General features: G+C 43.1%; 4 protein-coding genes across 4 annotated transcripts; all 4 read left to right on the top strand.

Annotated features, from left to right (window-relative positions):
• Positions 1–502: 502 nt before the first annotated feature.
• LOC122029910 lies at positions 503–967 on the top strand. The gene has a single exon (XM_042589051.1). It carries the CDS (start codon positions 564–566, stop codon positions 822–824), a length of 261 nt encoding a protein of 86 aa, XP_042444985.1. The 5' UTR covers positions 503–563; the 3' UTR covers positions 825–967.
• A 6,105-nt stretch (positions 968–7,072) lies between these two features.
• Positions 7,073–7,523, top strand: LOC122029833. Its single transcript, XM_042588964.1, has one exon. It carries the CDS (start codon positions 7,128–7,130, stop codon positions 7,386–7,388), a length of 261 nt encoding a protein of 86 aa, XP_042444898.1. The 5' UTR covers positions 7,073–7,127; the 3' UTR covers positions 7,389–7,523.
• Positions 7,524–14,867: 7,344 nt separating this feature from the next.
• LOC122029907 lies at positions 14,868–15,332 on the top strand. Its single transcript, XM_042589048.1, has one exon. It carries the CDS (start codon positions 14,925–14,927, stop codon positions 15,183–15,185), a length of 261 nt encoding a protein of 86 aa, XP_042444982.1. The 5' UTR covers positions 14,868–14,924; the 3' UTR covers positions 15,186–15,332.
• Positions 15,333–17,341: 2,009 nt separating this feature from the next.
• LOC122029857 (chlorophyll a-b binding protein CP29.2, chloroplastic-like) lies at positions 17,342–18,464 on the top strand. Its single transcript, XM_042589001.1, has 2 exons — positions 17,342–17,890; positions 17,971–18,464. Exons 1-2 carry the CDS (start codon positions 17,381–17,383, stop codon positions 18,334–18,336), a joined length of 876 nt encoding a protein of 291 aa, XP_042444935.1. The 5' UTR covers positions 17,342–17,380; the 3' UTR covers positions 18,337–18,464.
• The last annotated feature ends 5,482 nt before the right edge of the window (positions 18,465–23,946 follow it).

The raw sequence follows: 23,946 nt of genomic DNA, 5'->3' as shown, positions 1-23,946 counted from the left end.
AATTATTGTAATATAATATTATACTTATCTTAATAAAAGAAACTAAAAAAAGTATATTTTTTAACATCGTCGGCCTAAAATATTTATAGAAGTTTTTTGATCATAATGTTGTCAATTCTAATATGTGGGACTAAAGAGAACTATATTTTTTATATAAAACAACTAAAAAAATTACTAATAAACCTTTGAATTATTTTTAGTGTGAATAGAAAAAAGGACAGTAACGTAAATTTATTTTAGGCTTCACCAAAGTTAGTTAGTAAAGGGGAGAGATTTTTAATAAAATAGTAAGATAATAATAATAATAATAATAATAATAATAATAAAAACCGGATCAAAACTCAAACTCATACTTTAGACATCAGACACCTGCAGCCTGAAGTGTTGAACAGTTTGCTCAAACCACGGGTTTGGGCCAGTGGAAAAGGTGCTCAGCCCGCTGTTTTCTGGGGCCGGAAAACCAAAACCATCAGCGAGAATATTCTATAAAAAGCTTCGCCCATGTTCTTCTTCCGGCAACAGCTTCTTGCTTTTCCAGACTGATAGAGAACATCGAGAGAATTATGGCTTCAGTGAAGAAAGCTTCGGTATTGGTAGCGGCGAGCGTTGGCGCAGTGGAGGCGCTTAAGGATCAAGCAGGGTTGTGCAGATGGAACTACGCTCTGAGGTCTCTGCAGCAGCACGCCAAGAGCAACATGAGGTCGCTGTCTCAGACCGTGAGGATGTCCTCCGCCGTCTCTGATGGCCGAAGCAGCGAGCGAGCCAAGCAATCGGAGGAGTCGCTGAGGAAAGTGATGTACCTCAGCTGCTGGGGACCCAATTAGCGTTTGGTGATCGGACAGTTAGTCGGAGTGATAGATTGAATACTCGGCAGAGAGAAAAGATGAACTTTTGGACTTCATCTTGTGCAAGTGTATAGTCTCGCACGTATTGTAATGAATTGAGTAGTCTGATTATTTCTCTCTTACGGCACTTTTCTTATTTGGTTTGCATTCTTCACTCAAGAGTCATTATCGAGAAAGAAGAGAAATAGTGCCGGATAAGGACAATAATAAATATGATTTCAATCAATCAAGATTTTGACATAAACATTCAAAAAAATAATATTTTTAAATTTATTATATCCGTTATCATAATTAATATGTTTATATGTTATGTTCCGGTGATAGAAAGGGGCCAGGATAATAGGGTGGTCAATGATATAGTGGAGTCAAAGTTAAGTTGGTCAACGTCTGGTATTATCGTCCGATCAGGTAACCCTCTTTCTCGACCGGGAGGAAGAATCGCTGAGCCTACATGAAACAGATGTTAGCATAGCTCAGTCATGACCGAGCTTCCAACGCTCAAACAGACAAGGTATGCGCCGAGCGACCAGCCCGTTCGGACTCACATCAGTAAAACAATGACGACCGAGCAGACTACATTCAGACATAACTCCTCTGATCGACATAACAGTGGAGCCCGGACAGGATGGTGGTCGGGCGGTCATTCCGCTCGGCCCGAGGAGAAGATCGTCCGAGCGGCTGAGGGCTGGTCGAGCGGCTCTTCCAGTCAGCCTGTAACAGACAAAAGGAGGATATCCTTCTGGGAACCTGTGTCGCCGACAATCGGCATGTTTGGTGGCATGATCAAGCAGAAGATCGTACGACGGAAGCTTCCGCTGTCTTGTCAGAGATATGCTCGAGTAGTTAAGGTATGATGTCAGAGACACTTTTCTGACACGTCTTTTCGGGATAAGATTTGAGGAGTGAGCGCACCTCGAGAAGCGTGCACGCGTTCCCCGGGAGTCCTATAAAGACTCCCAAGTTTCGACGGAGGTATGAAGAATCCCTACTGTAGCTACAGTTATTCTGCCATTTAGTTTGCTTCCTCGTTTTTTCTACATCGCTGGTATTTGACTTGAGCGTTGGAGGGTCATCGTCAGGGAATCCCTCCCGGCTCGACACTGACATTACTGTGGTTGCAGGTTTCATTGACGAGGAGTTCACCAACGGTCAATGGGAGTGCCACGTCCCCAGTATCCATTGCCTCGACTCTCGGACAGGATGATGTTATATTTAATTTTTTATTAGTTATTTTTTAAACAACAATAAATAAGTCTCATTCAAGTGGTTAATTTTGATAACCCTTACTTATTTAACAAGTGAAGATTATCAAAATCAACCAATTATTTAACAAGAGGAGATTAATTAGCAAAATCAACCAATTACAGTAAGAGGATCAACCTCTAATTCATACTTTATAGACCGAGGATCCCGCCTGCTCATTGAATAATAAAATTATCAAAAAGTTATTATTATATATTACTTCACATTTACTTTTTCTATTATACCTAAGTCATGAAAAATTAATTTCACCGCTTGATAAGAAAAATAGATGAATTGAAGAAATAAGGAGGATAAAAAATAAGTTTTCACACATCTATTCATTGATCATTACATATCCTATTTATAGATTGATACATCACATATTAATAAAATCCACTAACACTACAACATTAACCACTAACACCACTACAACATTAACCAATAACTCCACAAACACGACCACTAACTCAACATGTCAACATATTGATTTACTAACACATTAATTTTATCAACAATCCCTTCCCTTAACCTGATATTTCAAATGTAATAATCAGTTTAAAAAGAGTCAAACTTTTAAACTCAATGTAGAAACACCAAGTAGCTTTCTGAGCTTTTGAAACATAGTAAATTTGAGAGGCTTGGTTAGTATATCAGTAATTTGATCCTCGCTTCTGCAGTAAATAAGATTAATGACTTCATCATTTGTGAGATTTCTCAGGATATGATACCTCACATCTATGTGTTTACTTCGACCATGTAGCACTAAATTTTTAGAAAGTTTTATTGTCGAACTATTGTCACAATAAATCTGAATAGGTTCATCATCTTTAAAATATAATTCTGTAAGAATCTTCTTTCACCAAATAACTTAACAAGCACAAGATGTTGCAGCAACAACCTCAGCTTCCGTGGATGATAATGTAACGATTGATTGTTTTTTCGAAGACCATGAAATAGCTTCGGTACCTAACATGAAAATATACCTAGATGTACTTTTTCAATCATCTAGATCTCCTTCATAATCACTATCTGTAAAACCAAATAAATATGACTTTTCTCCCTTTTTATAAAATAACACATACTCTTTAGTACCTTGCAAGTATCGAAAAATTCTCTTTGCAGCTAAGAGATGCATTTCTGTAGCACAATCCATGTATCTACTAATCATACTTACACGATGCATAATATCAGGTCTTGTCGTTGTCAAATACATTAAACTCCCCACTGTCTATTTGTAAAGTGTGGCATCAATCTTTTTTCCTCCAATATCTTTATGTAACTTCACTCCAAACTCAGAAGGAGTATTTACAGGATTGCAATCTTTCATTTGAAACCTGTCCAAAATTTTTTACGCATATCTTCTTTGAGATATAAAAATTCCAACAGAAGCTTGCACCACATCAATACCAAGGAAATAATGCATCATATCAAGATCAAACATTTCAAATTCTTTCATCATAGATTTTTTAAATTTTCCAAATATAGATGCACTATTTCCAGTATAGATTAAGTCATCTACATATAAACAAACTATCAATATTTTTTCTCCATCATCAATCTTAATAAAAAGAGTATGTTCATAAGAGCATATTTGAAACCCTTCCTTTAAAAAATAAGTTTCTATACAATTATACCAAGCCCATGGGACTTGTTTTAATCCATATAGAGCTTTCTTTAATCTATAAACTTTATGCTCATTGCCAAATTTCACATAACCCGGAGGTTGATCGATAAATACTTCTTCTTTCAAATCTCTATGGAGGAATGCTGATTTTACATCCAATTGAAAGATAGGCCATGAATTTTGTGTCGCCATCGCTATCACCAGTCTGATTGTATCATGTCTTGCTACATGAGCAAAAACTTCTTTATAGTCAACACCAAACTCTTGTTTATAGGCTTTCACCACTAAGCGTGCTTTGTAGTTGTCAATCTCACCATGTTCATTTAGCTTTGTTTTGTAAACCCACTTTACACCAATAGTCTTTTGCCCTTTAGGAAGATCACATAACTCCCATATATTATTTTTTTTCAATTGCTATAATTTCATCATCCATAGCTTTTCTCCATTTTAATTCTTTAACAACCACTTCAAAGATAGTGGGGTCACAATATGAAAACAGAGTAAAATGTGTAAGAGGATCATCACCTTGATCAATTCCAGTTATCTCATAATTAGACATCCATGTTGGTCTTCTTTAAACACGTTGTGGCCTTTGTGATTATGCTTCAACCGAACTTTGATTTGCTAAAGAAATATTTTGAGAGACTTACTCATGTTGCTCATCCTCCATAGGCTGTTGTACTTTCTCATCATCATCAAAATCAAAAGGGATAATTTTTTTAACGTCATTTTGATTCCATGGCCAAGTGTCTTTTTTCATCAAAAATAACATCATGACTTATAATGATTTTCTTAGTGAAAGGATTATATAATCTATAAGTTTTTGATGTATTACTCATACCAAGAAAAATGCATTTTTCACCTTTGTTGTCTAGCTTCTTTCTCCTTTCATGTGAAATATGAGCATAAGCGATACACCCAAAAATCTAAAAATGATCAACAGTCAATTTTTCCACTCTAGGCTTCCTCCAGTGCCATGTTTTGAACATATAATGTAGGACTTCTATTCAATATATGGATGCTCCAATTAACTGCTTCTGGGCAAAAAAATTTACGAATACCACTTGTCGTCAGAAGGCTTCGCACCATATTCATAATAGTGCGGTTCTTCCTCTCGCATACACCATTCTGTTGAGGTGTGTAAGCTGTTTTAAGTTGTCTCTTGATTCCATGATTCTTATAAAAATTTACAAATTCATGTGAGTTATATTCTCCACCACGATTTGTACGCAGAACTTTAATAGAGTTGTCAATTTCTTTTTCGACAAGTACTTTATAATTTTTGAAAGTTGTAAAGGCTTTAGATTTTTCTTGCAACAAATAAATCCATATTTTACGACTATAATCATCAATAAAGGTAATTATGTATCTTTTACCTCCATTATAATGTGGTGTTATTGGCCCGTAAATATCTGAATGAATAAGCTCCAATGCCACCTTTGCTCTCCAAGATTTTTCTTGTGGGAATTGATTAAAGTGTTGTTTGCTAACAATACATTCTTCACAAACTTGAGAAGGAGTTCTAATTTGAGGAAGACCAATCATCATATTCTTCTGTTTTAGTGTTTTCAATCCACTAAAATTTAGATGCCCATAACGAAAGTGTCATAACCATGCCTCATCATCAAATTTTGCTGAAAAACATGAATGTGGTGTAGTATGAAGATAAAATGAAAACATAGATTTGCTGTCATATTAACTTGTGCAATTAAGCCCAACTTTGCATCTCGAATTCGACAAACTCCTTCTTTAAAAGCAATTTCATATCCTTTTTCTTGTAATTGACCCACACTAAGCAAATTAGTTTTTAAATCTGGCAAAAAAAAAACATTAGAGATAATATGGGTAGAATCTCCTTTTGCTTGTATGATTACCTTTCCTTTTCCCATAACAGAAATTGTAGAGTTGTCGCCAAATTTAACAGAACTACGAAAGGATTCATCTAAGTCTAAAAATATATCATTTTCTCCACACATGTGATTGCTGCAGCCTGTATCTAAATACCATATATTCCGTTGAGTTTTCTCTTTCTCATGGCATACCATTAAAAGGGACTCTTCTTCTTCTTCTGCAAAGTTAGTCTGAGCTCCATTTTATTTTTCAAATTAATATAACTTTCTGATCTATAATGACAAAGCGAAAACGTCCCTATTGCGAGTTAAACACTGGACCAAGTCCGTCTTGACCTCCATGCCTTTGTATGACTCAGGTTTCGGACATGATCAATTTGACGTCGACTGTGGGAACCATTTTCACCTATTCTGGAGCATAAAGATAGAGGACACCGGTAGAATCAGCAAAAACGTCCATTTTTTATCCCATAACCTAATATGATAATACTTCATATTTTAACCATCACATTCTCCCGAGAGGATCAACAAGGTGGCAAAAAAGGCGAATACGTTCGTCCACAGTGCCCCCGCAAACCCGTCCCAGGGTCAACACAAAGGAGATAAATCACGGGCGACTACTAGCCTTTGGAATAGTGACTAGAAGATAACAGAGATATTTACCTTGGCTTTACCGAGATTTGAACCCCAGACCTCATGATGACAATATCTCATGCGCTAGCCACTAAATCCATTCGAGAAAAATTTTATGAACACTTTCAATCAAATCACCTGCCTAGAAGCCGTCTACCGTACGAACTACTAGAAATTTAGATTACAATGTACTATAACACAACCTATCCTGGCCTTAAATCTTTAAATACCAAACATAGCTATAATTGTGCTGGGTGAAAATATCATAAACTATGATACTTTGGATATTTTTTTAGAAACTTACTGTGAATCGAAACATTGTTAGGAGGAAGGAAACAAAATTATTTTCTATCCACGGATAATATTTGTTTGGCTTTAAAAAAAATAAAAGAAAGAAAAATAACAGACGACATAGCGCAGAAAGAAAATCTCTTAAATTTTAATTTTTTATATAAAATTTAAAATAAAAAATTGAATTACCACTCGTACTTTGGAACCACATAGCAGACAATTAATGGCACCCATCGTCCCAGTCCGCTGGATTGGCAAAACGACAAGATGAGATGCTTGTCCGTGGGCATCTAGCTAATTTCATCTTGATTTAGAAGCTCATAGATTGCGTTTAGGTTAGATGGAACATGTACGTGATCGGTCATGCGCTAACTGTGGATTTATTTAATAAAAAAACAAAAGAAAGACCGGATCAAGACTCAAACTCATACTCTAGACACCAGACAGCTGCAGCCTGAAGTGTCGAACAGTTTTGCCGAAACCACGGGTTCGGGCCAGTGGAAAAGGTACTCAGACCGCTGTTTTCTGGGACCGGAAAACCAAAACCATCAGCCAGAATATTCTATAAAAAGCTTCGCCCTTTTTCTTCGTCCGGCAACAGCTTCTTGCTTTTCCAGACTGATAGAGAACGTCGAGAGAGTTATGGCTTCAGTGAAGAAAGCTTCGATTTGGGTAGCGGCGAGCGTTGGCGCAGTGGAGGCGCTTAAGGATCAAGCAGGGTTGTGCAGATGGAACTACGCTCTGAGGTCTCTGCAGCAGCACGCCAAGAGCAACATGAGGTCGCTGTCTCAGGCCGTGAGGATGTCCTCCGCCGTCTCTGATGGCCGAAGCAGCGAGCGAGCCAAGCAATCGGAGGAGTCGCTGAGGAAAGTGATGTACCTCAGCTGCTGGGGACCCAATTAGCGTTTGGTGATCGGATAGTTAGTCGGAGTGATAGATTGAATACTGGGCAGAGAGAAAGGATGAACATTTGAGGTTCAACTTGTGCAAGTGTATAGTTTGGCACATGAATTGACTAGTCTGATTATTTCTCTCTAACGGCACTTTTCTTATTTGGTTTGCAAGCTGAATTCTTCACTCAAGAGTCATTATCGAGAAAGAAGAGAAATAGTGCCGGTTAATGACAATAGTAAATATGATTTCAATCAATCACGATTTAGACATAATCATTTACAAAAATATATATATATATATATATATACTTTTAAATTTATTATATCCATTGTTATTATAACTATCATGTTTATATGTTACATTTAGTTTATTTTAGTGTCTCATTGAAGAGGACGGATCAGAATGGTGCACTCCGTGCATTAATTAATTTTGATAGCCCAAACTATTTAATAAGTGTCAATCATCCAAATCAACTGATCCGTTGATAAGGTGGGGTCCACCTTGCAGGATATCAGGATCACGTGGAAGGCCAGAGTCATGACGTTCCATTCGATTGGGCGACCTCATCAGCCGATCGAACTAAGGAATGACCGGTTCGACGTTATCACAGCTCGGTCTCGCACCGAACTTCCAACGCTCAAAGACTGTATTACCAAAGTGGGCATTGATCGGCATGACATGTGCCAGGCGGGCATCCTGATCGTCGAAAGATCATATCGCAGCCAGCGAAGTGGAAACGCGACCCAGCAAGTCTAGATAGTGGAAGTAGTCGAGCGGCCGATCCACTCGGCCCAGACAGCGGAAGTAATCGAGCGGCACACTCGCTCGGCCCACTAGTAGACAAGAGAAGGATCGACTGATATCCTCCTCGAGACTCATGTTGCCGACAAACAACATAGTCGGCGGCATGATGAAGCAGAGATCAGGTAGAGAATCGTACGACGGGAGCTTCCACTGTCTTGTCAGGATATGTTCGGATTATTGAAGTATAGTGTCAGGTATACTTTTCTGACACGTCCTATCAGGGAAAGCTTTGAAATATGTGTACACCTCGAGAAGCATGCACGTGCGTCCCCAGGAGCTCTATATAAGGGACCCCAAGCTTCGACAGAGGTATAGATAATTTACTCTACCTACTGTTACTCCGCTACTTTCGTTTCGCAACTTTGCTTTCTTGTTAACATCGTCGGAGATCTGACTTGAGCGTTGGAGGACCATCGTCGAGGAACCACTCCATGGCTCGACACTAACGCTTTGTGCTTGCAGGCTCGTCTCGTTGGAGGTCCACGCACAGTCAATAGGAGCGCCACGTCCCCAGCGTCCGTCGCCTCGACTCTCAGACAGGATCAAGTTTGGTGCCGTCTGTGGGAACGCACCTGTATCCGGGCCGAGAAACTGGAAGAAGCTGGACGACTACATACTGTGGCGCTCACCCAGGAGGAGTTCGATGCGCTCATACAGGCAAGAGCTGCGAAGATAGTTGAGCAACAACAACAGCAGAAAGCCCTTGCCGATCGGCAAGCACAACAGGCGACCTCAGCTTCGGGAGGTCGAGTGGTGCATGAAGACTGACCGGAGCAGTACTCCATCTAGGGGCGGAATAAAATGCCGACCAGCACTCACGGAGAGGCTCCACCCGCGCATATTCCATTCCACCGGGCGTTGTTTCAAACGCCCTCAGAGATTGCTCAGGCTAATCAGGAAAATAGTTCTTCAGATGAAGCACCCGTTCGGCATGCGAGGAAAGGAAAAGCGCCCCGAACTAATTTGTCTCCCGAGCGGATCAATCGCCAGTTCTCCGAGGCGATACTACAAGATCCACTGCTGAGGCATTACGCTCCCTTGGCAATCGGGGAATACAACGGGTCAACCGACCCGAACGACGACTTGGGAAAATTCGACAACGTTGCCACCCTCCGCCAATATACATATGGAGTGAAGTGTCAAGTCTTCCTCACAACACTCTCCGGTTCGGCTTAGCGGTGGTTCAGAAGGCTGCCAGACGGATCAATAAGGAGCTTCAAAGAGTTCCGAACGGCCTTCTTCCAGCATTTCACAAGTAGCAGACGATACCAAAAGATGACCGTCAGCTTGTTCTCCATGAAGCAAGGCCCCAGACAGTCTCTCCGACTCTCCGTGCGTACATCCAACGCTTCAATCAGGTGGCCATGGACATCCCATCGGTCTCATCCGACACCATGATGAATGTGTTCACCCAAAGGCTCGTGGACAGAGACTTCTTTCGATCTCTCATCCGAAAGCCACCTCGGGACTACGACCACATGTTGAAGAAGACCAACGAATACATAAATGTGGAAGAGGCACAGGCGGCGAGGATGAAGGAAACGCCATCCGAACCATCGGTGCCGACCGAACGGAGACCACCGATCAGCCATCAGCCACCACGAGGACCCCGAGCCTAAGGGACACGACCACACCAGGAAGCAAGACCCCATGTCGTTCAGCACGTGGCCTCCGGACATCCAAAACCAAAAGGGAATGTATGGATCCCTATGTTCTGTCCATCCACCAGTCAGTAACTCGCAACACCCGCGATTGTCGCGGATTCAATTCGGTTGCCCAACCGGTGCCCAGAAGTTATTACCGCCGGTCTCCCTCTCTTGAAAGACGACACGGGCATCAGGACGCCGGACGACGAGAGGATGCAAGGAGATCACAACATCAGCCCCATAGGGGAAGCGCCAACCCCGCCCAAGCCGCACGTGAGCGAAGCAGACCATCCCCTCAGGAGGAAGAGAACAGAAGTAACGTTGCGCGAGGCGAGATCAACATCATCGCCGGCGGTCCGACCAACGGAGACTCCAACCGAGGCAGAAAATCATACGCCCGACGACTAGAGATCCACGCAGTAGGCTGCAGTCGAGAGCAAGCGAGTGGGCCCAAGATCAGCTTTGAGCCCAAAGATCTAGAGGGAGTGGAAGTTCCTGACGACGACACCCTCTTCATCCGAGCGGTAATCACTAACTATACTATTCATTGAATCTTCGTCGACACAGGCAGCTCGGTGAATATAATTTTCAAGTAGGCATTTGACCAACTCCAAATCGACCGGGGCGAGCTGCTGCCAATGACAACTCCGCTATATGGATTTACAGGCAACGAAGTTCTGCCGATCAGCCAGACGAGGTTAGCCATATCGCTCGGTGAGAAGTCACTCAAAAGGATGAGGACCACAAATTTCATCGTGGTGGACGCTCCCTCAGCATACAACGTCATTTTGTGCTGACCGACCCTCAATGAGTTTCGAGCGGTAGTCTCCACCTACTTCCAGAAGATCAAGTTCCCGGTGGAAGACCGGGTGGGAGAAGTCAAGGGTGATCAGTTGGCTGCTCAGCGTTGCTATGTATAGATGGTCAAGATCGAGGCTAAGTCTGCTCGGAAAACACCCCAGCTGGAGGTAAGCGTCATAACCGAAAAGCCCCCTACTTTGGTGTACGAAGAGAAGGAAGAGGTGCAGATCCACTTGAGCCGAGCGGAAGCTATTACCTTCATAGCTTCCGATCTGGAGGCCGAGCAGAATGCAGAGCTGATCGCATGTCTCCAGCAGAACCACGATGTCTTCGTATGGTCGACACACGAGCTTCCGGGGATCTCTCCAAGAGTTGCGTAGCACACACTCCATGTTCGACCGGACGCTCGGTCGGTGAAGCAGAGAAAGAGAGATTTCAGCATCGAACAAAACCTCATCATCCGAGCGGAAATCGAGAAGCTCCTGGAGGTCGGTCACATACAGGAGGTTCTGTTCCCGAGCTGGCTTGCAAACGTTGTGCTGGTCTCCAAGCCCGGCAATAAGTGGCGAGTCTACATCGACTTCCGGGACCTCAACAAGACGTGCCCAAAAGACTTCTATCCCTGCCCAGAATCGATCAGATGGTAGATTCCATTGTCGGGTGCGAGCTGATATGCATGTTGGGCGCATACCAAGGGTACCATCAAGTGCCGCTCGCTCGAGAAGATCAATAGAAGGTCAGCTTTATCATGACCGACGGAACCTACTGGCATAATGTCATGCCGTTCGGACTGAAGAACGCGGGAGCCACCTACCAAAGGCTGATGAATAAAGTATTTCGGGGGCAGATCGACCGCAACATGGAGGTATATGTCGACGACATATTGATCAAGTCCCTCCGAGCTGCTGACCTCTATGCATATATCAAGGAGACCTACAGACACTTTGGACATACGGAATCAAGCTGAATCCCAATAAGTGTCTGTTCGGGGCGAGAAGTGGGTGTTTCCTAGGCTACATCGTCACCGAGCGCGGCATTGAGGCGAACCCCAGCAAAGTGAATGCCTTACAGGATATGGCACCACCAAGAAATTTGAATGAAGCACAGAGGCTCACCGGTCAGATAGCCACCCTATTACGATTCATTTCTAAGTCATCCAACTAGAGTCAGCCCTTCTTCAAGATCCTACGCCGAGCTACCAAGTTTCAGTGGGTCGAGGAGTACGACCGGGCGTTCGAGGAACTTAAAGCATACCTCAACTCGTTGCTTGTACTTGCTAAACCCATTGTAGGCAAGCCGCTTCGAATTTATCTGTCTTCGACTGAGTATGCGGTCGGCTCGACACTAGTCAAGCAAAACGGTGATGAGCAGCCAGTATACGCACGCTCAACATTCTTTCGCGTGGGATCCGCTGGGTACCATTCGGTCGTTCGATCGAATTCTCTCCGTCGACTTTCCAGATTCTCGCCCGATAGCGAGTTATAACCGAGCAAGGCTATCATGGTGACGACCTATCGATCGGGCACAACGATTAGCCGGCCAGGTTCTCTCCTTGATCAGGTGCTAGTCTCAATTGCCGCTCTATTCGACACTCGTTGCTTGGTCGATATTCATCTCATTCATTGCTTGTGCCTCATTTTCCGCTTGGCACTCATCGTTCGTGACTCACTCGCTGCTCTGCCTTACATTCATCGTTCGTATCTCATTCGTCGCTCTGCTATGCACCCGTTGCTCGTGTCTCACTCACCTCTTTGCCCTGCATTCGCCACCCGGCCGACACACCTGTTTTTTACTTCTCGCTTGGCATTTGCATAATAGCCCAATTGCTCTACTCAACATTGCCCGATCGTCTTATCAATATCGCTTGGTCTCCCGAATGGCATTCAATCGATCGCTTGCTCGACATACTCTCAGTACCATTTTTCGTCGCTCACTCGGTATTACTTCAGTCACTTGTTCGGCATCACATTCGCTATCCGTTCGAGATTATACGACAAGCCCAGCGATCTGACTCTACATGCAGGAACGATTCTGCTTTATGTTAGGTTTGGTCTAGTTAATCAGACTTGCACCTCCTTCGACTAGATTTGAAAGGGAGGTTTGTGATATGGATATAACTTACAGGGACATTAGATGAATTAGGGAAAAAGGGAGGGGCAATTTGGTCATATCACTATTAGGGCTTTAAGGAGAGGGGGGCACTGTTGCAAAAGGGAGCTTTTTCTTAGGCGTTTGAGCCGCCGCCACCACTAGCCTTCTTCGTCTCTCTAGCCGTCACCACCGAGCGTCAGCCGCCGGCGACAGTCACCTCCTTACTTCCCCACACCAAAGACATCGGTCGCCACCTCCTCCCTTCTACACGCCGACATCATACCTCTCCTCTTCCTCTTTTCTCGCGGCCAGCACCGCCTTCGGTCCTCTCGTCGGTCGACGCCGCCAAGGTCGTACACATAGGGAGAGTGGGTTGCTTTGTTGGTTTCCTTCTCTACCGCAGGGACCTCACGCTCGCCGCCTCCCCTGTTGCAAGCGTTGTCTCCTCTCTATCTCTCTCGTGTCCAGGCTGCCTATTGCGACCGCCGACCTCGCAGCCAGCCCCGCGCCTCCTCTCCCTGCTCTCCGACACAATCGCCTCTGGTCATTGCTGTAAAGGGGGCACGCAGCCGCTGCCTCCACTTCTTCTCCTTCTCCGCGGCCAGTCACCATCGTCGGTCAGGCATGCCGCCGGCCGCAGCTTTGTCATCCAACATCTTCATTTGCTCCACGGCCACCGACGACGATCCCTAGCCGCCTAGCCGCCTAGCCGTCGGCGCCCTTGTCGGCGCCCCCACGTCATATCTGACCACACGATATTCTTGCCTTCCAATTTGTTGGTCCAACTCCCAATCTGCATTATTGTATGCTTTCGCCATTGATCGAGCCTCCGGGCCACTATTGCCATTATGCTCCGATCTAACCTGCCTCTAGCCTTTGAGCTGCGGTTGTTCTTGGCTTTCGCGTCGTTATCTTGTTCTAGCCAGTGTGTTGTGTTCTGACCTTCGAGCCATGGTTGTATTTCGAACTGTGTGCTTTGTGTCTAGTTTTCTTGTTGTTGTTATATCCCGGCCTGCCTGCTGAGGTCCTATTCCAGCCTGCGCGTCGATGTCCTATCTCGATCTGTGTGTCAAAGTCATATCTCGGCCTGCGTGCCGAAATCATATCCCGGTCTGCGTGCCGATGTCATATCCCGACCTACACATCGTTGTTAGGTCTCGGTCTGCGTGTCGTCGTCCAATTGGATCCAGGTCGTGCTCGGCTAGGCGCCGTCAGATCCAGCTCTTCATCCAACTCAGAGTCATCTGCTCTTTTGGACCGTGACAACTCGAGTAGCATCCTGACCAGCTCACCGATCCACTCGAGGGCGCCCCCTTGGGTCAGGGTACATTCTCATATTCAATATGCATTTCATTATTTTATGTTTTAGTCTGTTACTTATATATATACTCACTGGATCTACCTTGAGTATATCAGGGTACCAAGGACAGGGGCGAGTACCTGATCGCTGACTACAGGTAGTGTTGACCAAAAGACTTATGATGATTTAATCAATACAGAAATTATCTCAATATACCTCCATCTGAAATATTATGATTCTATCAATATTTTATCTACTTATTTAGTAGTCCGTCTGATTCGGATTTTAGATAAGATCAGTTATATTATAGAAGAAACTAGATCTGGATGCATTAATATGTTTTGTATTCATATGGCTTAGAATATTATATTGTAAATTCTTGTTTTCATTAGAGCCTCGATTGTTTCAACTGTTTATAGCGATAAAAGAAAGAAAAGTAACAGATCACATAGCGCAGAAAGAAAAATTCTTAAATTTCATTTAATTTTATTTTTTATATAAAATAGAAAATAAATTATTGAATCACCTTTCGTCCTTTGTAATCACAGAGGCATCTAATTTCATCTTGATTTAGAAGCTCATTGATTGGGTTTAGGTTAAATGGAACATGTTCGTGATCGGTTATGCGCCAACTGTGGAGTTATTTTTTAATAATAATAATAATAATAATCGGATCAAGACTCAAACTCATACTCTAGACACCAGACAGCTGCTGCCTGAAGTGTCGAACAGTTTGCCGAAACCACGGGTTCGAGCCAGTGGAAAAGGTACTCAACCCGCTGTTTTCTGGGACCGGAAAATCAAAACCAGCAGCGAGAATATTCTATAAAAAGCTTCGCCCTTGTTCTTCATCCGGCAACAGCTTCTTGCTCTTCCAGACTGATAGAGAACATCGAGAGAATTATGGCTTCAGTGAAGAAAGCTTCGGTATTGGTAGCGGCGAGCGTTGGCGCAGTGGAGGCGCTTAAGGATCAAGTAGGGTTGTGCAGATGGAACTACGCTCTGAGGTCTCTGCAGCAGCACGCCAAGAGCAACATGAGGTCGCTGTCTCAGGCTGTGAGGATGTCCTCCGCCGTCTCTGATGGCCGAAGCGGCGAGCGAGCCAAGCAATCGGAGGAGTCGCTGAGGAAAGTGATGTACCTCAGCTGCTGGGGACCCAATTAGCGTTTGGTGATCAGACAGTTAGTTGGAGTGATGGATTGAATACTGGAATACTAGAGAGAAAGGATGAACATTTGAGGTTCAACTTGTGCAAGTGTATAGTTTGGCACGTATTGTAATGAATTGAGTAGTTTGATTATTTCTCTCTTACGGCACTTTTCTTATTTGGTTTGCAAATTTAATTCTTCATTAAAGAGTCATTCTTGATAAAGAAGAGAAATAGTGCCCGTTGGGAGCCCAAATCCACGGCCCTGTTTCCACATAAATGGAAATATTTTCTAAGATGAAAGATAAAAAACTACTTTGTGATTGTAAATTTTATTGGACTAAAAGATGATTATGTGGTAGGTTATCTAAATAGAGGTAAATTATAGGGTTACTTTATCTATTCTCAAGTTATGTGAAGGATGGTTGATTAGTGGGGAAGATGATGCATTAAATAGGTGACTCTGATGTTGACTTTACCAAGACACTTGGTTAGAAAAAAAGTTGAATCCAAACAATTCTGAGCGCAATTAAGCCAGGGAAGAATCAGTGCACCTGTAGGCTTGCACAAGTCTTGATGTATTGCTAAAAAAGAACAGACGATTATGATGTTTTGACATCTTTTTCAAAATAGCTTGTATTTTCTATATTTTGTAGAGTAGAAAGTTTTATTGTACAACTTGTATACATGATATTCCTTTGATTCTCTGACAGTTGTCATACAACATGACAAGAAGGAATGTTAGGCCATTATATTGAAGAACCCTTAATATGCTGAGCTAATAACTCGACCGAGTCTTTAATGTAGTTCGATCGAATGTCACTTGCAAAAGCTGTTAGGTTGGATTTAAGGAAGACTATTAGGGACTCGATCTTCACTTGGCTAAAAAGTCGAGTTGGACAAAGTGTCCAACTTGTCTGATCGGACCATTCGTCTGATCACCTATATCACTTGACCGAAATAATTAATCATACTATCCTGAGTGACGAAGAGGATTTGGCTCAGCATAATACTTGGCTCTGAGCAAAGGTCCGATTGGATGTCTGCTCGGCTAAGACGATTAATCTTGCTTGACCTCTCATTGATTTTGACTACCATATCAACCGACCTTCTAGGCTCTAACCCAACTCTAGGAGCCTAAATCATTTATATAGTCAGTTTATCACCTACTGTCAAGTAATTAGATGATCGAATTTTTTTCTCAAAAATAAATATGAGCCCTTATATCATTATAATATATATTTGTCACAATCCTCTCAATTGGTCGTGAAAACTTTGCTTGCAAATTCTATATCGTATTTATCATAGAAATGCACAGATAAAATAGATCGCTAGAATAACTAGTCGGAAGAAAATATTACTCGATCGAAATGCTTCAATTGGATTCACATCTAAAAGAATACGAGAAAATGGAAAGGAAATGATAAAGGGAAGATGAGAGGAAGAAATATATTAAAGTTTTTTTTTTTTTAAAAAAATATATTTTAATAATGAATTAGATCAAAATATATTTTTGAAAAATATATAAAAAGTTGGGGGTATTATAAGAATTTTAAGGGATTAATTAGGTCTGCCAACGTGCAATCCAAGCTAGGCCCTAGTCAAGCCTGATAGATAGCTCAAAGCATCGATACACCAAATCAAACATGACCCGATTAAGCTCCTGAGGCACAAGGTAAGTGGTAAGAATATCCATATTACAAGGGCACCAAACTCTCCGATTTCCCCATTCATTTTAAGCTATTCAAATGTGAGATTTATTAAACTACAAACATGAAATATATTTTCATTCCGCTGCCAAATTTTTAGTTTGTGATTAGTTTTCCAAACCAGACCATGAACTGGCTCTAAGTCTCCAACAGAAACTTTGTGCATGAGTATAGACAAGAGTAACGCGATAAAGATGTAAGATTTTTTTTCTACCTCGGAGCAATAATAATCTACATGGAGATTGCTGAACAGGTGAGACCACATATCCAAGCAATCTTCCTCGACCACAAGAACCAAACAAAAATCTCCAACGTGGCACAATTAGATAAGGAGAGGATAAGGAGACGACCTTCTCAGCCGTCAGATAGATCTCCATCACCACATCGCCCGTCCATTCTCAAATCCACAGATAGCCCCCTTGTTCCCTATAATCCACCGCCCCCCAACCTTCTCGTCCACTCACTGCGTTCGTAGTTTGATTTGCGGAAGAGGGAACTGAGCGATGGCCTCCACCTCCGCCTTCTTCGGCACTCGCCTCCTCGAACACAATCCGCTCATGGGCGTCGACGCAGCGGCGGTGGGAGTGGGAAGGATCCAGGCCCGGTTCAATTTCGGCTCCAAGAAAGCCGCCCGGCCAAAGAAATCCAGGGCGCCGACGTCGGACCGGCCACTGTGGTTCCCCGGCGCGAAGGCGCCAGAGTGGCTCGATGGCTCCCTCACCGGCGACTATGGGTTCGACCCCTTCGGCCTTGGCAAGCCGGCCGAGTACCTCCAGTTCGAATTGGACTCGCTGGACCAGAACCTGGCTAAGAATTCCGCCGGAGACATCATCGGCACCCGCACCGAATTCTCCGACGTCAAGTCCACCCCTTTCCAGCCTTACTCCGAGGTCTTCGGCCTGCAGCGCTTCCGCGAGTGCGAGCTCATCCACGGCCGGTGGGCCATGCTCGCCACACTCGGAGCCATCGCCGTCGAGTGGCTCACCGGTGTCGCCTGGCAGGACGCCGGGAAGGTAAGGCCCAAAATATATATCAATCAAAATCGATTTTTTTTTTAAAAAAGATAAATTGATGCTCAAAATCGTCGCTTTAGGTTGAATTGGTGGATGGGTCGTCGTACCTGGGGCTTCCCCTGCCCTTCAACATGACGACGCTGATATGGATCGAGGTGTTGGTGATCGGATACATCGAGTTCCAGAGGAACGCGGAGCTTGACCCGGAGAAGAGGCTTTACCCCGGCGGGCCGTACTTCGACCCGCTGGGGCTAGCGTCGGACCCCGAGAAGAAGGAAAGGCTGCAGCTGGCGGAGATCAAGCACGCCCGCCTCGCCATGGTCGGCTTCTTCGGCTTCGCCGTGCAGGCTGCCGTCACCGGAAAGGGGCCGCTCAACAACTGGGTCACCCACCTCAGCGACCCCCTTCACACCACCATCATCGACAGCTTCTCCTCTTCCTCTTGAACCCCGCCGTCAGCTTTACTCGAACAGGGCGCCGCAATATTGTAATCTCGTTTCGTGTGATTTTGGCGAGGTTAATTACTTGTATATCTAATTAAGTTATTAATCTTCTTCTTGCCTATTTTAGTATTCTTCTCGCGTGTCAAATTTACAACAACTCCACAAAATTTGCTTGATATTTGTTTCGTCCCTAATTCGTCCTATAAAATTTATGGGCCTTCTAAGCAAAATAACTCGTGCATCAATTTAAAATATGTAGTTTAATCTACCTTTGATAAAACACTAAGTAACAGCGTCAATTCTAAACGCAAAATGATAAATAATCATGTTATTAAACCATTCATTCTAGTCATTTGTTATTTCATTGTACTCGTTCATAATTTTAGTATAGATCACCACAACAAGTCACTTTGTATTTGTATCTTCACCAAATGCTTCCTTCACCAGATTTTCAGATATATCTTACTTACAGATAGTCTTTGTAGTACTTGCAAAATTTTCTGAAACTAAACCAAGATCACTAAGCTAGTTCTATCATTTTTCAAGCATCTGTCTATTGAGAATTGTTTGGCAACGTTTTGTGAAATGATGGCTTTTATACATTTTGTTAAAAAATGATACTCTGGTTTTGTATTTTGATAGTATGGATTAAACAAGGCGTTTATAAGACTGAAAGAATTATACTGTCAATAGTTTGGATCAGCAGCCCAGTTCTATCAAGTTAATGAGAGATTCTCATTCTAGGTTGGGTGGTGTCTAGATGGCCTATGGGCCTTGGTAATTTGATTGAAAGTGTTCATGAAAGCTCCGTTACTTCAGTCTTGTTGATTGATCCCGTCCGAAAGCTGAGTCGAATGAAGGCGGGCCTTGTTGTGTGAAAGATTGACGGAGAGTCGTTGAAGTGCTGAATCTGCGGGGTACCCCCCTTAGAGCAACTCACATAAGTGGCCTACGGAGAGAGATGATCAGGATGATGGTGTTATTGCCCTGCACACACGTAGACGAGTCCACCGGTCGTCAGAGACTAGAAATCAGGGAAAAAGTCCTCGGGTCAGACCCTCCGATGCTCAAGTCAGGTACTTTTTTCCCCAGAAATCGCAGAGAAAGGACGAAAAGTAAATGACTAGTGAGAAATGACGAGTGAGCGTACCTGCATAAGGGACAAGACATCCCTTTTTATACTGCAACGAAGATCCCTGGGTTTGACGGATGTCAGGGAATATCGGCTGTTAGGCTTTGTCTGGCGGTGGTTGACACGTGGCTCTTCCTAATAGGCTGGCGACCAAACTGAAGGTGTATTGAGCCCCGACTGTTGGCATATTTCCTGACACCTTGATGATTCCCTCTGACAAGCGGTTACGATTCCTCGGCTAATTTGTCCTGTAACGTCTGACCGATCCGAGATCTAGACTCACCCTGCTTTTATATACCGTTGCCCTCGACTTGTATGTCTCGACCTATGTTAAGTTCTTACCCAAATCTGCCTTTATCCTCTGCTATCTCCGATCTGCATTCCGGGTCTGTATCCAGACTTACTCTTTGGGTTGCATGTCCTGACCTGCGCACTGGGTCTATAAGAAGACCTCTGCTCCTTAGTACAAACGTTCTGACCTGCACGCTGCATCTGTTTGCCGACCCGCATCTGTCTGCTGTTATCCAAGGCCTAAACATCCGGACCTGCACGCTGGGTCTGTCCGCCGACCCCCTTTTATCTGCTGTTATCCAAGGCATGAACGTCCCGACCTGCACGTTGGGTCTGTCCGCCGACCCCCTTCTATCTGCTGTTATCCAAGGCATAAACGTCCCGACCTGCACGCTGGGTCTGTCCGCCGACCCCCTTCTATCTGCTGTTATCCAAGGCATGAACATCCCGACCTGCACGCTAGGTATGTCCGCTGACCCCCTTCTATCTATTGTTATCCAAGGAATGAACGTCCCGACCTGTACGCTGGGTCTGTTCGTCGACCCCCTTCTATCTGCTGTTATCCAAGGCATGAACGTCCCGATCTGCATGCTGGGTCTGTCCGCCGACCCCCTTCTATCTGCTGTTATCCAAGGCATGAACGTCCCGACCTGCACGCTGGGTCTGTAAGCAGACCTGCTAGTTGTTTCTATCCTTAGCTATATTTGGCCACGAGCCTCTTTACTATTTACTATCAGGGCTGGGTCTTATAATTTTCTTTTTTGACTTTGGGCATGTAAGCTGGACTTTTGACCTCCCTGCTGGCCATATCAACTCGACTGCTGACCTTCCACGTTGGCTTGACTTCTGACCCTCCTAACTTCCCCGTCAGTTGGACTGTTGACCGGCCACGGAGACTTGACTTATGACCTTCATATCCTACAGGTCAGTTTGATTTCTGACTTTCTTGCGGCCTTGACTCCAAGCCACATCATCCTATCGACTCCACAAAATACGCACCGTATCATTGATAATGAGCACTAAACTTTGAGTGATACCTAGGTTCATACTTCATAAGGAGCTTGAACTTAATGCAGCTTACTGATTGCACACTGTTGCCCTGTTATGGAGGACTTAGGATTTGAGCCGTTCTATGTTTGGTGTTCAATGGTTGATTGCCATTACATTTACACATCACACGAAGCAAGTGATGCGATCAGGGATATCATTTAACCCATGAATCAATCATTCACCTTCCTTGCTTGAATTTTTTATTTTTTCTTCAGGCCTTTTATAAAGAGCAACCATGTTTCTGTAAGGAGGGTCCATAGATTGGCTTTTTATCAGTGGATGCACTTCAATTAGTATGGGGATCCCAAGTTTTGTTAAACTCTTTCTTCCAGAATAAGCTAATCACTAGCATCAGAATCACATGTTTGTATTAATTTAGTGCTATTGTCCATAACCTTGGTTTATAATTGTGTTATCAGGTGGAAAATCTTGTTGGAGAGCTATAAGCTTTTGCATGAGTCGCTTTCGACTCTCATCCAGCTCAGTGCTTTTAATATTTTATAAAGTAGAATTTTGAAGTTGATTGTGCTGCAAAATGCAACTAGATCACATTCCGCTATTATTAAATAGTATACAGTGTCAGTGATGAGGCGCATGATGGGTGTGGGGCTCTGCACATTGCAGCTCACCTAATGCGTGGTTCATATGCACTGCCTAGGCTATGGACCGCAGAATAGGACAAAATGATGGAATGGATGAATGGAGTTGCAAAGTTGCACTATACCAATGTGACTTTGTACGAAGCAGAGGCCTTGTCCTACTGTTGGATGCCCACAACAAGGCCAAGAAGCTCTCTGAGAATTATCTGTATCTGGAGAGTAAATCGTCCCCGTGACCCAATGCCTAACCTGCACAAAGACTGCTGCTATCCTGCAACCAAAACGTAAGTTGGGACATGGATGCAACCCATAGGAACACTAGAACAGTAAGCATCCTCAAGAGCCACTGTCACTGAACATTTGGAGCTAAACTATCATTGAACTTTTCTCCACTTTCTTGTGCTAACTTTTTCTTTTCACTTTATATTTATTAATTCTATCTTTTTAGAGGTTTACCTACCCCACCCACATGCCCTTTCCTTTTCATTCTATCTGATCACCCTTATGAAAGGCCAGAGCGCTCCATTCCTATCAGTTTCTTCCATAAAATACTGATGGAGAAAAAACACAAAATTGCCGGGCGCTCTGATCTGTTGTGGGATTTGCGATGGCCTTTTGCATGATTAGAGCTTTCTCGGAGGCATTGGTTTTAGTGGGGCTTGGTGTTCTTTTTTCTTTGATAGTCCTCCCTATTCCATGTCTGGCAATTTGGAAACTAGCCAAGGAAATGGAATCAGGATAACAAATGCATCTAATATTAGATAAATATTTGCAAGATTGAGAAAATGTCTTTTCATATCAGTGATACATACCACAGAGAAAGATTTGATATGTACGTAAGGTTTATTTATTAATTCTTTGCTATCACTCCACAAAACACTGATCTAAAGTGCACTCAGTAGTCTAATTGTGTAGGATCAGTCTCTGTCTTTACCAGTTATCTAAATCCATGAATATCTAGAATATTGTCACTAATGCAGCAATTTTGAAAGGTAGAACTGAAACTCATGTGAAATTCTGTAATAATATGGAAGGTAGAAACATCTTCCATGTGAGTGGTCAAAACGCCAGAGTTCTTTTGCAGTGGGTTGTCCCCGGCAATTACTAATAAACTTCAGATACTTCTGTCTGCAGCCGTGTTCTATTTGAAAATTATGAAAAGTTTAATTTTTATGATTATTTCACCCAATGCTTCGTTCCCATTTTAAAACTTCAGATATTGCTGCGATTTCTAACTCAACCCGGTTGAAGTGAACTATAAACTGCTAATTTTCTTTTCCTTTTCTTCTTCTTCTTCTCAGAGCTGAGTGTTGGATGCAAGAACAAGAGCACTAGCGGCATCGCCTATTCTGACGTGCTGCTCCAGCTTATCGACACGGCCTCCAACAACCAGTCTCACCACGTGAAATGGTGGAGGTTGCTGCAAGGCATCCAAACGATCCCCCATCCACATGCTATAGGATGCCATTGGGCGGCTGCTGCTTACTAGCGGGTACCTCCGTCCTACTATCCAGAAAATTTGTCCTTTACCTCCCTGTCACACAGTCTCAGTCTCAGTCGTTGTACCTGGGAGGGAGGAAGGCAGCAGGTAAAGAAGGAAATAAGAAAAAAAAGGTAAAAAAAATAGATTGTGCAATTCAAGAAGAGAAGGATGTTTGTCAGGTAGCGAGAAAGCGAGCAAGAAAAAGAGATCATCCTCCTTTCTTTCCACAGATTTTGCATTTTAAGACCATCTCGACCTATTTTCTTCCACAAGGGCTACATTGATGCTGGAGGTTAACGGTCTATAATATTCGAACACAACGATTATCCTCTCCCACACTGATACTTGGACATCAAACACTGAGTGGGTACTGATCATGTGTACAGTTTGTAAAAATAATTGATGGGGTTCCATATCCTCTTCTAGGTACCTAGCATCGTGATTCCCTCGAAGTCTTACAATCCTGACCATCAGGTGTACATTGTCATCAAGGTTGTGCGACCTCATCTAGCTAAAGAGTCGAGGGCACTTTAACGAAAGTCAAGTGCCAATGAAAGTGGTCAGCGGGATGATGATGGGGCACGAGAAGGAAAGAGGAGTTGGCGAGAAAGAAAAAAATAAAAATATTTGTCTATTAACAACATCTTTACTTTCCCATGAAGGTAGCATTAACTTCCCTCGGGACGATACGATGATTAAAACATAAAATATTATAACATGACGTTTTGAGATCGAAATTTGATATGATTGAACATAACTTCTCCCATGTCTTGATCATTTGCACTAATGACTAGTAGTCATCCGTGATTTATCTCCTCCGTGTTGATCTAGAGACGAATTGACGGGGACGTTGGGGCGAACCTTTTTACCACATGAAGGCAACATTAATCTATTTTAAGTTTTTCCAATTTATCATTTCGATTAAATTTGTAAATATTGATTTAATTAAAAGAAAGGAAAATATTTTGTTAATTTGTTAAATTAATTTAATTTATTTTTAAAAAATAAATATAGTGCACTACGCAGCTGAAAAAGAACAAAAAAACATGCAGACAGAG

This window comes from Zingiber officinale, chromosome 10B (assembly GCF_018446385.1).
Source record: "Zingiber officinale cultivar Zhangliang chromosome 10B, Zo_v1.1, whole genome shotgun sequence".
NCBI classification, from domain to species: Eukaryota; Viridiplantae; Streptophyta; class Magnoliopsida; order Zingiberales; family Zingiberaceae; genus Zingiber; species Zingiber officinale.
Note: the sequence above shows the minus strand (reverse complement) of the source record. Positions and strands in the feature narration are given on the sequence as shown.

What these genes read in the sequence shown, in the direction of transcription:
- LOC122029910 (XM_042589051.1), top strand. Translation starts at nt 564, where the DNA reads ATGGCTTCAGTGAAGAAAGCTTCGGTATTGGTAGCGGCGAGCGTTGGC.
- LOC122029833 (XM_042588964.1), top strand. Translation starts at nt 7,128, where the DNA reads ATGGCTTCAGTGAAGAAAGCTTCGATTTGGGTAGCGGCGAGCGTTGGC.
- LOC122029907 (XM_042589048.1), top strand. Translation starts at nt 14,925, where the DNA reads ATGGCTTCAGTGAAGAAAGCTTCGGTATTGGTAGCGGCGAGCGTTGGC.
- LOC122029857 (XM_042589001.1), top strand. Translation starts at nt 17,381, where the DNA reads ATGGCCTCCACCTCCGCCTTCTTCGGCACTCGCCTCCTCGAACACAAT. An exon ending in CCTGGCAGGACGCCGGGAAG is followed by an intron (nt 17,891 to 17,970) that starts GTAAGGCCCAAA and finishes TCGTCGCTTTAG; the next exon opens with GTTGAATTGGTGGATGGGTC.